General features: G+C 35.6%; 1 protein-coding gene across 1 annotated transcript; it reads right to left on the bottom strand.

The window, feature by feature from the left end:
• Positions 1-5,185: 5,185 nt before the first annotated feature.
• Positions 5,186-14,588, bottom strand: LOC137745100 (D-lactate dehydrogenase [cytochrome], mitochondrial-like). The gene is made up of 18 exons (XM_088680878.1): positions 13,932-14,588; positions 13,762-13,837; positions 13,525-13,625; positions 13,275-13,323; positions 12,842-12,934; positions 12,316-12,430; positions 10,193-10,253; positions 9,146-9,182; positions 9,011-9,072; positions 8,809-8,905; positions 8,542-8,616; positions 8,356-8,464; positions 7,431-7,540; positions 6,938-7,000; positions 6,520-6,599; positions 6,248-6,378; positions 5,918-5,961; positions 5,186-5,594 (listed from the first exon to the last, which is right to left on the bottom strand). Exons 1-18 carry the CDS (start codon positions 14,186-14,188, stop codon positions 5,475-5,477), a joined length of 1,680 nt encoding a protein of 559 aa, XP_088537004.1. The 5' UTR covers positions 14,189-14,588; the 3' UTR covers positions 5,186-5,474.
• Positions 14,589-15,163: the final 575 nt, after the last annotated feature.

Raw genomic sequence — 15,163 nt, 5'->3', positions numbered from 1 at the left:
AAATTACCTCAATGCTGACTCCTAATTCATTATCTTTGCGGCATAAAAACACTTTTATAATAAAAAAATGTATCTAATTAACAATGTTTGACTAAAAAAAGTTAAACCTAATACTACTTTTCAATTATAAAAACATTGTTTTACAGCTTTTAGAAAACCACCCACCTAGTGGCGGAACCAAGACGACGAATTAATTAAGCTGCCTCAAAACTAGGGCCGATCCAGCAGCTTATATATCCAGCCCTCCTTGTTATTCCACCTCTATATCTAAGTGCTTTTTTTAAGTTGGAAAGTAATTTTTGCACATTATTTTTGTTTTTGTGAATTCCTTTTTGTTTATGTACCTTGCTTTTATTTTAAATTTCTTCAATACAAAAGTTGAAAAAAAAGAAGAAAAGAGTCCACGTAGAGAAAAAGGGTACGTGCAAAATTCAGTAACTAGAGAATTCTATTTCAAAATTATCAGTGTTAAATCAAATATTATATTGGCAACATGTGGTGTACCCTACATGCTTATGCGTTTATTAAGTCTAAGCAACGAAAAAATTTTGTATGGTACAGTATTGGAATATAGCTGCGTGATGTAACAATCCACTCATACACATGAATTTGTAATTAATATCACATCCATAAAACATAACCTCGTCGTTCATCCGTATTATACTGAGTGCCTGGAAAATTCCCTAATTAAGTTGGTTGAAGCTGTCGTGATGGTGAAAGTAGCAAGGTCGCCATTGTTCAAAGCTAAGCTCCGTACACCAATTTGCAGGAGCAATCCTGCATTTTATTGTGTGCTTTAATGTATTGTATCTATCACAATACTTATTGCCCAAATTATAGGTCGGCCACATTTTTGATCAGAAATTCTCCCTTGCGCATGCGGGTAGTGCGTAATGGGTTACGCATGATCCGTATTGACAGTGTATTGACAACATATCTCTAACTTATCGATAATATGTAGATATTGCTTCATCATTATATTGTCATTATACTATCAATATGTTGTTGATACATACGGATCATGCACAACCCATGCGCACAACCTGGGTGTGTAGGAGATTCCTCCATTTTTTTATCTGATTGTTTGGCTTGGAAAACTACAAGTGGACCACATTTCAACATAAGCCATGATTCAAACAGAAAATGAAAGGACACAACCATGTTGTAAAAGAGGGATAAAATATATGGTTTATGAGTTGGTACTTGTCTATTCCTTGTTGGGTAGTCTATAAACATGAGAATCCTTAAATTTAAGGTTATTTGTTGTTTAGGATTTGATTGATCTGAATAACTAATTAGATTCGGTGCATGTTAAATAAAGAATGGAAAGATTAGTCCAACGTAGTGGTGGATTATCCCTTCCAATTTTTTCACATTGGTAGGATTAGAATGAATTTCTTTCATGTTTCTAAGTGTTAGATCATCTTGATGAATAGGAGTTTTCTCTTCAGCGTACTGTATTCCAAATTCAAGCATTTTCTCTCTGTAATATAGTTTTTGAGTTATTCAATCCAATCTAATCATAAACAACAAACAAGAGGTTTTATTGAGTTGGTATACTCGCCCATTCTGGTTAGGTAATTGCCTTTTTCTTGTTGTTAAAAAGCAAAACCTCGTGCTTGTCAAGTGGTGTACCTTTCTTTGGAAAAGGTCCAACGTCGGAACTTCCCTTCCCCAATTGATAAAAAAATAATCAATTAAAAGATACACAACTATATGACAATGTGCTAAAACTAGGGGTGGAAAAAAATATTGAAAATGTCGAAACTGAATCAGACCAAATCGAAACCGAATCGAACAAATTCTGAATCAACATTCTCAAAAATATCGGTACTCAATACCGAACCAAAACCGATAATTTTGGTACGGAATTTGGTTTTCCACATAGGTTTGTTCAGTAATCCCATATCAAACCGAAAATAATACATCATAATTAAATAGTAGGCCATTGGATTTGGTTGAGATTTAATCTCAACCATTTGTTCGAATTAACCCTAACTCCCTCTCTCGATTTCACCTCACCTTCTCTCTATTTCTCTCCGACTGCTCTCATCCGCCCAAACCCAACCAAAACTCGAGCACTCCTCCAGTCCTCCTCCCCTAACTCCATCGCCTAAATCCACCCGCACCACCAGTCCATAGTCACGGTCACACACCACATCTCTAATTCTCTCTCTCGAAAGTCGAAATTGGAGGTCTCTCGGCCTTGATCATATGCATAGTTCATACAGTTTGTTTGATTTCAAATTCATTTTGAATTTGGGGTTAGGGTTTGGAAGTTTTAATTTCTATTTTGAATTGAATTTAGGGATTTCGAATTTGGGCTTCTAAATTAGGGATTCTGAAGCGAATTTGGGAATTTTTGATCTAGAATTGGACCGTGAGTTTTGCTTACCAATTCTGATCCCATCTGAAATACCGCAAACATTTCGGGAGTACCGAATTTCGATTAGGGATCAGTCCTCAGATTCCTATCTTGAAAATAATCGTTTTGGGATTCGGTATGCCGTTTTCAGTTCGGTATTCTATATCGAACCAGCCTTAGCTAAAACTACCCAAAGCTCTATTTTCACTTTCTAACCAAACTACGTCTACTAACTAAATCACATGTAGAACGTATGCGTAGTCTAAATAACTAAAGCATCATACTCTTCTTTTACATTCGAGTTTATGTTCCCTTATATACAATCTCGATTAGATTTTAATATTGTTCGAATAAAGCGAGCTTTATGTATAACATAATTAGATGGTAGAATCACTGTACCTGAGGCCTAACTCCTTTAGGTGCTAGATTCATATCAATTATTGGTTCCAATTTAAGGTTAATGGCCTTATCAGATAATCATGAGGATCAAAAACTTTCTAAAGAAAAAAACAAGATACTTTATTCAAATCCATGCGAATCTTATCAGAGTTTTATTTTGTCCCACTCTTGTTTTGGCAGTTTCCAATTCCTTCATTGACTTCCAATCCATGTCTCCCGGCAAATGTTTTGAGCCATGTTAGCCCACCCTAAGACCAACTTCAATGGTTGAGCTAAAAACTAAATTTTTAAACCCGAAAAATTTAACTTTTAACCCAGAAATAATTTTTTTGCTCTAACCATTCTGACCTAAAATTTTAGCCCTGGATTATTAAAGAATGAACTTAGGCTTTTTTTTTTCTTAAATTAAATTTAAAAAATAAATAAATAAATATGTAGGCTATTGTAAATTAATTTTATGAACATTTTAATTTAAAAAAATTTAAATTCCGATAAATATTGAAAAATTACTAAATTTTCCACAAAGCAAGCCTTCAAATATTTAAATATTTTTTAAAAATTATTTTAGCCGTTGGATTTAAATTTGGGATGTTAGATCTTTTTTTTTTTTACCGTTAGATTTGATTATATTCGATCTCAGCCACTGGATTCAATGTATTTTAAAATAACATATTTTAAAAAATTAAATTTGAATATGGACTGTTGGATCTTGATCCAACGGTCCGTTAAACCAAGCCCTTGGATTCAAATTATAGCCGTTGGGATTTTTGGGTGGCCGACAAACAGCTGACAGTGGGGCCCATCCCTGTCAGGAAAGGTTTGCAAGCACACCGCGTGGGGCGCGTTGGAGCGTGACTAGGCCGAGACTGGCCCAATTGCCAGCGAGTCCAGTCGCACGGGTGGGGGGGGCACCATTGGAGATGGTGGAGCCATGGGACATCTATTCCATTGGCCAATTCCTTCATAAAATTAGATTGACAAGTTTAGGGATTGACTTCGACTTTATAATTAACAAGTTTTACGTTCGACTCTTTATGCAAAGATACTTGTAGCTAAAGCAGTTAAGATAGTTTGTCTTTGCGTAGAAATTCTGTATTCAAGTTCCTCTCCCCAAATATCGATTGCATAAGAAAAGCAAAAGTTAAAATATGAGATAAATAATTTAATGGAAAGACATTAGAGAAAGGAAGAAATGGAAATAGAAGAATGAAATTTAAGGAAACAACATAACGTTTGTATTTCTCAAGCAAAAACAGAAGCAAAAAAAAAAAAAAAAAAAAGAGGTTTGGACTTCACAAAATGTAATCACATCCAACTTTTCTTTACTACCAGCATTCATAAGAGGGGGGGCTCGTTTACATTCGACTCAAACAAATATCGTTTACATTTCTCTTTGATCTAGATACCAGTTACTAGAGGTTTTCGCACTCTAACCCACAGCAATGCTTGACGTAGGACAAACTAAGGGTATATGGAAAGAACCGGGATAAATATTTGCGAATCACTCAACCAAGGACAACAGAATCACTCACGTCGCTAATCGTGGCTTCGCCACCAGGACCAACTCAAACGATTGATTTTAGGAGGAAACACTTGTTTTAATTGGACAAGGCAAATATATTTTCAATTCAATCAAGTTTGCCAAAATACTTGTATTACATCATAATTTAATGGTAGTAAAGATAAATTTTTCAGTGTGCTCGGAACATGGGCACACACACCATAATACGTCATATGTTTTTATATAAGTTGAGGGAAACTTGAAAACAAAAATACTTATCTCCACTTGTATAATAACATACGGCATATACGGTACCGTCCTGTATTCCGAGCACTTTAAAAAATCTCTCAAGTAAAGATAAGGAAAGCATAAATGTTACAATTTCCTAAAGGACTCTCATCATAATTGAAATTGACTTTGTTTGTACCATACTTGACCAATCCCGAAACTACCAAGCACCTGTAAACGTTGTACCTTCAAGAACCCACTGAAAGGGTTCATGCTGAGGCACCCCTGCCGAAGCACAAGAGTTTCCCTTCAACCAGGAGGCCAATCATAGCACGACACAAAAGCTGAAGACTCTCCTCAACTATAAAAGAAGATCATTCTCCTACAATTAATTCCTAATGTCATTATGGTACTTAAACTGGTCATCAAAACCTGCTAATGATGATTATGCTTCAACTTGTGTATTTGTGTAAACCCTTCACTATTAAAGAGAACTCCTCTACTCCGTGGACGTAACCAAAACTTAGGATGAACCACGTACATCTTATGTTTGCTTCCCTATCTCTATCTCTTTACATATTTATCCTCACTAGTGACCGGAGCAACCGAACGAATGTCACAAACTTAACACTTTAAGTTGTTCCAAAGTCTTCACTGATTTTGTGCATCAACAGACTTAACAAATTCCGATGTCATTAAAACACACAACACTTATTATTCCAATGCATGTTATTGGTTTTCAAATCGTTTTCTCGAAGGCCTGCCTCCCACATCAATGCTTCCAAGGAAAACAAACAAAACTAAGAGAAATATTTAATATTAACAAAGATTAGCAGACAGGTTTTCACCTCAATCCTTTTATGCATGGGGTACCATTTAAGATTATAAGAACGTAAGAGAATCATACGAAATGATTTCAGCTTGATTTCTCAATTCCAACAGCAACGGGAAGGAAGATGGTAGGCATAGGGAGTAAAGCTCTTAAAAACAAACATGAGCAGGAATTAGCTTTCCTGGATTCATAGTGTTGTTGGGATCTAATGCTGCTTTTATTCTTTTCATTGTCTTCAAAGACTCCATTCCCAGTTCTTGCTCAAGATACTGAAACCAAAAACGAGAATCCATTTAGAATAAAGAATACTCCGTCTTCAACCTATATTTCATGATATGCCAAGTCTGTTACTCGTAGCGCCCAAAGTCCGTCTAGTTTATTCATAACTTTCACTATATAGTATTTATGCTTCTGATTCAACTATCTGTGCCCACATATGCCTCCCATAACATTGGCCAGAAACGGCAGTTACCAAGCATAATATTCATTTGGCTAATATATTTATGTATAGATTCCAGATTCCAGATTCCAAAGCATATAGGCATGCCTATTTTAAATTAAACGGCTAGCAAGTCAACAGAAAACCAAGTACCTTCATTTTTCCTGTACCAACGCCATGTTCACCCGTACATGTTCCTGCTCAGTTTTCAAATACCAACTTTTAGCACCCTAACTCGTCGACCATTGTGTTATAATAATATATTGGGTAGCGAAATATGAAAACAATTAACTAACTTGATAAGATCAACTGTTGTTTATTACATGTAAAGATACTATATTAACAAACTTAATGGAATTAATAAACCACAATATAGAAAGAATCCAAAAAGGATAACCAATAACAGCCACATTGCATATTACTTCAACAATGCATTGACTTGGAGAGTAGAGAAATTCTAAAGAATTCCTGGATAGTCCATACCTTCCATTGACAAGGCAGTATGGACCATAAAATGGTTCAGTCTCTCTGCTTCTCGTCGATGTTCTTCATTGTTAGGGTCAAAGAGAATAAATGTATGGAAGTTCCCGTCACCAGCATGAGCAATAACTGTGCTGTTGTTAGGAAAAATTAAAAAAAAAAAGCACACTGATAGTCAGCCCATTTAATCCTCCATGCTATTTGTGAACCACAACATATTTCATCATCGCCTCTCTACTGAATAATAGGAGTACAGTTATTTGATCAGATATTACCAAACAAGTTCTGATGCATCCAGCTGTTCTTTGGTCCTTGATATCAATTCTGCAAGAGATGATAAAGGAACACATACATCCTGCATATATGAAAAGTAAGAATTAAAAAGAACCATTTGAACTTAACAAAACAGCCAGAAAAATATCATTCTAGTAACCCATTAACTAATTCTTAGAATTTATAATACTTCCATTCTTACAAATGATGAGGATTAGTAGGCAAACAAATGGTTGAAACTATCAGGAACTCGAATGAAAAACTTGACAATTTTTTAGAATGTAGGATTCCTAAAAGTGATTGTTGTAGGAGTAAACAAGCATGTTCAACAAGTTTTTAACCATTAAAAAACATTATGCAACTGTGTGAACAAATGCTAAAAGTCTAGAATTTTGTTCAGATCCATTGATATCAACTAACCGTAATCATTGCCTCAAAATTAGGCTCCATTGCAAAGCATGCCCAGAGTGCCTCCTTCCTTATCTACATGTAAAAGAGAGAATTAAATAGAGAAAATGAAAACAAGGACAAGTTGGATCAAGCCTCTGGATCCAATCTATCAAAGAACTCAACCATCTTTGTTGGAAGTATGGTATTACAACAATTTGAAATCGAGTAGCAATTTAAGCTGTAAGATTGGACAATAACTGCAGCTAGGAACAGAGTTCCATTAATGGAAGTGGCTAGCAGCCACATATTTATTATGCAGAACTAATTTTGATGCCAATTAAGTGATACAAGTACTAATTGCAAATGGTGCGACTATGTATTAAGTATAAGTGAAACAAAAGAAAGTAAGTGCCTTTAAAGGATACCAGGAGATAATTTACCAACTAATACAAGAAAGGACTTCCATCTATTTTTCATACATCTTTTCCATTTATTTATCATACACCAATTAAGTATTCACTACCTTCCAGAGTTCCTTTTTAGCTTCAGGGTCTTCCGCAAAAACAAAGTCTGAGCCATTGTGTTCAGAAACAATCTGTTGAACTATATGGGTTTGCTCACGGGAATATGCCTCTAAAAACAGAAAGAAAATAAATCACGAATTATAACAGGTAGAAAGAAGGCAGTGGGCACTAAATGGTAGGGATTCAACAAACTCAGCCTTTTGTCCCATGGAAAATACTAGTTCTTTGCATTGAAAACTAATTGTTCCCTGCTCAGCATATTCAACTAGGACTGATAAGAAAATCTGGCAAGACCTTTGAGAAAATTATCCATAAATAGTTTCCTTTCACAAGGCTTGGAAAAATTAAAGAGCATAAAAATTTATTAAAAAAAATTTATAAAAAAAAAAAAGAAAAAAAAAAAAAGCATTCTACTACACGGTATAGGAAATATCTAGCCCATTTCCAATTATTAATATGGAAAAAGGCAATCAATCACAGCAATTTGGTATCCTCTTGGACATATTCTCTTGTTTTCCTCTTTTTTCTTTTCTTCTTACCCCCATTTATTTCAGCAAATAATGATGACTAGGTGCTGGTATAGCCCTCCCAATCACTAAACCCGCAGTTGCCAAAATATGAGGCAAACACAAACCTTTAGAAGACAAACCAGTAAACCACCATTATGTACTTATCATAAATAAGCTGTGATCCTACACCTAAACAATTTAATTACTTCAGTTCATAAACGATCATGAACTGCCAGATTGCTCCTCATTTTCCTTGTTGTGTCAAACCATCAATAGATAAGATTTAAACAAAGATATGTTTTTTATATGCAGTGCAGTTATCTCAATGATTAAGATGTTCTCCTTTCTGGAAATGTATTTAGCCAAAACAAAAATAAATGACAGACAAGATGAAAAATAAGAGACCTCATTTTACCTGTGCCTATAAATTCGAATATTAAAGTTGGAGTTTCAAGAAAATTCTTCCCATTCGCAATGTTGTTTGCCCTCACTTGAACCTCATCCAGTAGTTCAACCCGTGAAACCTAATGGTTATGAAGAAGAACTCTGTCAAGAAACTGAACTATGAATTCAGATACGTAATATGCGCCTAAAACTCTACCTGAATGCCCGACAGCATAGTAGCAATAGCAACATCTGCTGCATCCTTAAATGAAGGGAAATTACACATAGCAACCTACAATTTAAATTTATATTAATAACAGAATGAATTACAAAAGTATACCCTGCAAATGTAACTGTAATTCGAGATAATGTAAACATCTAGAAGTAATCAACTGAAAGACAAAAATCATACAAGAGTCCAAAGAGGTCATGATGTTCAAATAAATTAAGCTTATCAGTTATAGGAATAGACCTATCAACTTACCACTGAGTATTGGGGAATTTTCTGAAGGCGTAGAGTGACTTCCGTTATTACACCAAGTGTTCCTTCACTTCCAATCACCAGGCGGGTCAAATCATACCTATGACGTGCAAAAATTCTAATGTTCACAACATGCCTGAGTTGGGGAGAACTACCTCAAAGATTAACCACATAGTTATAAAATAAAATAGAATAGAAAACAAACCCTGCAGCACTCTTTCTAGCACGAGATGCAGTCTTAACAATATCTCCATTTGCAAGAACTACCTGGAAGATAAACAACATAAGAAATACAACATTACAAATTTGAGTCAAGCATCAGTCAAGATAGTTGACAAACCTTGAGACTTATGACATTATCACGCATGGTTCCATACCTACATGCCAAAAACAAAATCATTAAAATCAATATTAAACTAGACCTATGAAACTAAATTTTACATGGAATCATTGATAGAATAAAAAAACAATAGTGCAAAATGATAAGATAATCACACTATTAATTGTATATAAGTTTAAAATCAAAGGCATCTGTTACTCAAATAGTATCTGTCAATACTTAATACAAAGAAGGAATCATTCAATTCCAAATGCATCGATTGTCTCGAGACGTTTGCTCTTGTGGACAAGCTAAACTCAATTCCATACGATACATTCTGTCAGTTGCAGCTAACAGATCTTGGTCACTGCATCAGCTCAATGTCAAAAGGGCCTTTCTTCGTGGAGACCTCCACCAGGTTTTCAAGCTCAGGGGAAGGAAAGGAAAGTTTTCAGGTGAAAAAAGGCGATATATGGTCTCAAACAGTCTCCTCAAGCTTGGTTTGAGATATGAAGTTTGGTTGTGACGAAGATCAATGGGGCTGCTATTTGGTAACAAGAGAAAGGGAGTGAGAGAGAGAGAGAGAGAGAGAGAGAGAGATCTTAACATGATCAAAACTAAGTGGACAGCAGGATCAAGAAAGTCTGGAAGACTCATGTGAAAAATCTTTCATTCATCATTGCAACTTTCCAGGTCTCATTGATTATTATTCTGAAATATATCTTACATATTGTGTATATATATTAAATCTCCTATTTGTTTATTTTGGATATCCCAAGATTCAGGCCATCACACGACACATATTAACAAATGGGTAAAACTAGGGTGACACCATCATATGTGCTTAGACCAATAACTTCAACAAGACACACTTGAGTAAGTGATTAAGGTTTTCTTTTGTTAAAAGTAAAGGCTACGGTTTAAAGCCTAGTAAACAAGGTTAATTAGCACTACTTAGCAAGCCAAAACTCTATTATTCAGTTAAATTTGCAGGTACACCAGTAGGTAATGTGTATAAGGTCATTGTATCCATAAAATATTTAAAAGTTAAAAGAGCAGAGCAATTACCTAACAGCTAAGGAACCAGAGCAACGTGTCGCGCACATTCCTCCAATTGTTGCACCAGGCCCTGTATGTGTACAAATATGAAATACATGAAAATTTGACTTAGGAGAGAACAAGGACAAATTGTGGTGGAAAGAAACACATCAAAACAAGTATGTTGTTACCAAAGTTTTAAAAGGCGGGGGTGCGGCCGAGGCGTCCAATGGATAGCCCAACCTAGGTGCGAGGCATGAGGCACGAGGCGAAGCCTCACGTAACCTAAAATTTTAATATATATTGTACATATATAATAAGTATATTTATAACAATATAATAATTTGTAAAAACAAATTTAACTATAACTAAATCAAAGATAATATCATCTTCTTTATTACTGAGTCTAGTTGTACTTGGAAACTATGTCATTTAGTCTCAAAATTTTATAATTATTTATTTTATTGTAAGCAAGTGTAGAGAACTTCAAGGAAAATAAGGATGAATGGTCACAATTATAGGAAAATTTCAAGCAAAATAAAGGCTGAACGTTGCAATTATAAGTATTTAAAAGGAAATAAAGGCTAAGTGAAGTAGTTATAGGGTATTTAAAATGATATAAAGCAATAATTATGGGAATTTAAAGGAAAATAAAGGGTTGAGTGGGGTACTTATAGGGTATTTAAAATGAAATAAATGGCGAAAGTAAAGGGTTGAGTGGAGTATTTATAGGGTATTTAAAATGAAATAAAGGCTGAATGGAGCAATTATTATGGAAATTTATGGGATTTGGAGAGAGAAAGTCTCTCTTTCTTCTTCGTTGAAACTAGAACGGCAGAAAACATTTAAGAAAACCTGGATTTTGAAGAAAAAAAAGCCCAGATGAATGCCCCGGATGCCCTGAGGCACGCCTCTGCCGCCTAGACGCACTCCGGCAAAGCCTTCCACCCACTCCCTCAAAACAGAGGCGGGAACACTGACGCCCAGCCTCAGAGGCCGCCTAGGCGCACCCTGAGGCAAGCCTTTTAAAACACTGGTTGTTACTCTTAGCGTATTAAGTGAAACTAATACAACAAAAGATAAAAACGAACAATTACATTAACTTAAGGAGCATGCCTTCAATTATCAATTTATTATCCATGTACTCAAGGCTACATGGCAACACCAAGGGATAGTACTTACAAACAAAAATTTTAAAGATAATAGAAAATGCACATTAAACAGTAAACTGATGATAAACACATATCATTGAGAACTGAAATAAAACAATATTATCCAAGTGAAGTTTTTGGTTAGCAACAATATATTTAGTAAACAGAACTATATTCTAAATTATCCATTCTTGTGGTTTGTTTCCAGCCTGGCTGTAGAAAGATAAGGTACTAGTGTCAGATTAACTTTTAAGCAGTCAAGCAAATTTAAAGTTGTAAACAGTGTTTCTAATTCCTACATATAACAACCACCAAAAATCATTAACTCCACCCGGAAAACACAAACCTATAATCTTCTTTGGGAATCTGAGGGTTAGAAGAAATGGTCTCTTCCATACGAACATTGCATGTGAAGAAAATCTTTATGTGCAATCTCTCTACCTATGTATTGAACTGATCTACAATTCTATACCAGCATGTAAGCATGGACAGAAAAGGCTAGAGCTCAATTGGATCGATATTAGACAAGATTTTCACAAATGCAAGACTCCAACTTGACAATGTATTAAGTATCTCTTCTAACAGAAATAATAGGTAGAGAGATTAAGGCACATAAAGATTCCAATCTCCTATTCAAAAATCTTGAATATGTAAGATGAAACTTTGCCATGTCAAACTGATCTTGAAATTGTCCAACACACTTTAAACCACAATATTAAAAGGTAAAAAATTTATCCTATAGGTTGTGAAGCAAGAGAGCACCAAATTCACATATGCATTAAGACAAGCTAAAGTAGTATTATCAGAGAATTCTTTAACACATGCATTGCCTATATACAGCTACTGATAGAGTTTTTCATTCACAATGCACCACTGCTACGAATTATTTGAAAAATTATTCAAACAGTATAGCGAAAGAAACTGAAAACAACTTACACATCCAGGGATATATTACATTGTCTGATAAGTTGTGCACAAAAAGAAAACATAAAAGAAATTTACCTGGATCCAGGGGAAAAAATAGACCATAAGGAGCCAGGTATTCATTAAGCTCCATCCATCCAATCCCAGGCTCAACAACAACATCCAAGTCCTCAATATGTAATGCTTTAACATGCTAAAATTTGAAACAAAATGGGGGGAACATCAGGAGGACAGTACAAAAGGGAAATGTACACAGAGGGATATGAATTAGACACACTCATAGTATAATCTAGCCTAGAAACTTTTCTTTTCTGTTGTGAATTTGTCCGAGGGAAAAGGTGATATAGGCTAAACAGAAAGCATCTGCTCCGGGTATATGTTCACAACTGAAGACAATTCGGCGCTTTACTAGGAAATTTACAAGTAATCATTCTACAACCTTTATTAGTTGCATAAATGTGATTACTATTATGAGGTTTACTTATTACAAAATATAAGGACTGACACTTGACCAACCAGCAGAAGAACAAAGTGATATCTTGAAACAGAAAAAGAAAGTTCAATATTATTCTAATACTATAATGCACTGGGTGCATATACATACATTCATTAATGACATGTCAATGCAAACACCTCCATTGGGAGACAAGGTGTGACCCTCAAGGGATGTAGCTCCGCCATATGGTACAATTGGAACCTGTTTTACAAACAAAAGCGAAACCAGTTCATTACTTCTACAGGGGAATTTAATCATCCCAAAACCTGTGAATCTAAGAAATCACATACACAAGATAAGATGTGGGCTTAATCATATGTTGTTCTCAATCTGGAAGTTCATGTGAGAAATTATATTCACTATATTATTGGGATCACAAACCAAAATTATAAACTTTAAATAAAGAACAATCCAATGGAAATATGAAGTTTTAAACATAGAAAAGCATAAGCTGTAGCACAGATTAACAGAAAGGTAGGGTAAAAAAAAAAACCTTTAATCCTTTATAGAAGCTTTTATGGAAGGAAAATGAAATTCAGACCTTATGCTTGTCGCATGACTTGACTATCTTAGAAACTTGCTCTTCAGACCTGAAAATCATGAATCCAAACACATTTTGTGGAGGAAATCAGAATTAAGTACATAATATTACATGAAGATGAAGGGCATATCTTTGCACGGAAACTATCATCGCATGCGGAAGAGTTTTCAATCTAAAGTTGGCAGTCGTGAAGCATAAAGGAAAACGCAATATGCAGGTGGCATTGAAGCAAATGAAGCAAGCTTCTCACCTCGGAAACACAACGATGTCGGGAATATTAACCGCTTTGTGAAAGCTGTTCTGCGGTTTTCCATGGTTATACCTCTCCTCATAATCCATTGTCATGTTATCCTATAAAAATCATCAAATACAACTATCGATTTATAACTACCATCATAGACCCAGACAAAAACACTAACAGGAATTTTCAAATTAAAGAAAGAGAACAATGAATTGAACAGATTGCCAAATTGGGTTAATGCAATACTTGACAAACATCCTTCAATTCATCAATAAGCTCTTGTGGGACTTCCTTGCGCAACCCTTTAACCACAAACTCGTTGCTGTGTGTGAACATAGAGAGAGAGCCTATAACAATCAATACGAACAATAACAAAGAAAAAACTTTCACATTTGATCGAAATGAATGAAATTTACCGAGAATTTGCATTGGGGGCTTCACAGAGTGATGGGTCCGACTGGGGGCGGAGAGCAAGCGATCCAGCTGAGACTGCGAGTGCGACCGGAAGCAGCGAGCTCGACCAGAAGAGAAATGGGGTTTTCGGGCTCTCGGAGTTCGTTGTATTTTGGGCTCTCGCCAGTTTGGTGGAAATGGAGGTTCGGAGGGTGGTGGAGGTGAAGAAGAAGCGCTGTGAGGAACGGCGGAGGCGAGAGAACCACGACGCCATGGCCATGGCGGTCTAGGAGGTACAGAGATTTTGTTGATGAAATGCAGGAACGGACGAAATTTGAGTGTCTGATTTGATCATAAACAACAAACGAAGAGGTATAATTGCCCATTCTGGTTAGGTAATTGCCTTTTGCTTCTTGTCAAAAAGCAAAACCTCGTGCTTGTCAAGTGGGGTACCTTTCTTTGGAAAAGGTCCGACGTCGGAACTTCCCTTCTTTGACTGGACTGTTTGTGATTGCAAAAGTAACAGGCAGGAAAATGGAAATCTGAGAATTATTGCATGCATGACGCCAATGGCGCCGGCTGCGATATATTTTCACCGTGCGCAATTATAGGTCGGCCACATTTTGATCAGAAATTCTCCCTTGCGCATGCGGGTTGTGCGTAATGGACTACGCATAATCTGTATTGACAATGTATTGACAAATATATAAATATTGCATCATCATTATATTATCATTATACTGTCAATATGTTGTCGATACATACGGATCATGCACAACCCATGCGTATGGGTGCGTAGGAGATTCCTAACTACAGGTGGACCACATTTCAACATAAGCCATGATTCTAACGTAAGCCATAATTTCTATTTTGAATTGAAATTAGGGATTCGGAATTTGGACTTCTAAATTAGGGATTCTGAAGCGAATTTAGGATTTTTTTTATCTAGAATTGGATTGTGAGTTTTGCTTACCAGTCCCGATCTCATCCAAAATACCGAAAACATTTCGGAAATCTTGAATTTCAAGGATACTCAATTTCAATTCGAGATCAATCCTCAGATTCCTATCCCAAAAATAATCGATTTGGGATTCGGTATGCCTTTTTCAGTTCGGCATCCTATATCGAACCAGCCTTAGCTAAAACAACCCAAAGCTCTATTTTCACTTTCTAATCGAACTACGTCTACCAACCAAATTACGTGTAGATCATATGCGTAGTCTAACTGAATAAAACAACATACTCTTCTTTTACA

The sequence above is a fragment of the Pyrus communis genome, chromosome 12 (assembly GCF_041283825.1).
Source record: "Pyrus communis isolate YQ-2024b chromosome 12, ASM4128382v1, whole genome shotgun sequence".
Classification (NCBI taxonomy): Eukaryota; Viridiplantae; Streptophyta; class Magnoliopsida; order Rosales; family Rosaceae; genus Pyrus; species Pyrus communis.
The sequence above is the reverse complement of the archived record's forward strand: the minus strand, read 5'-3'. Positions and strand labels throughout refer to the sequence as shown.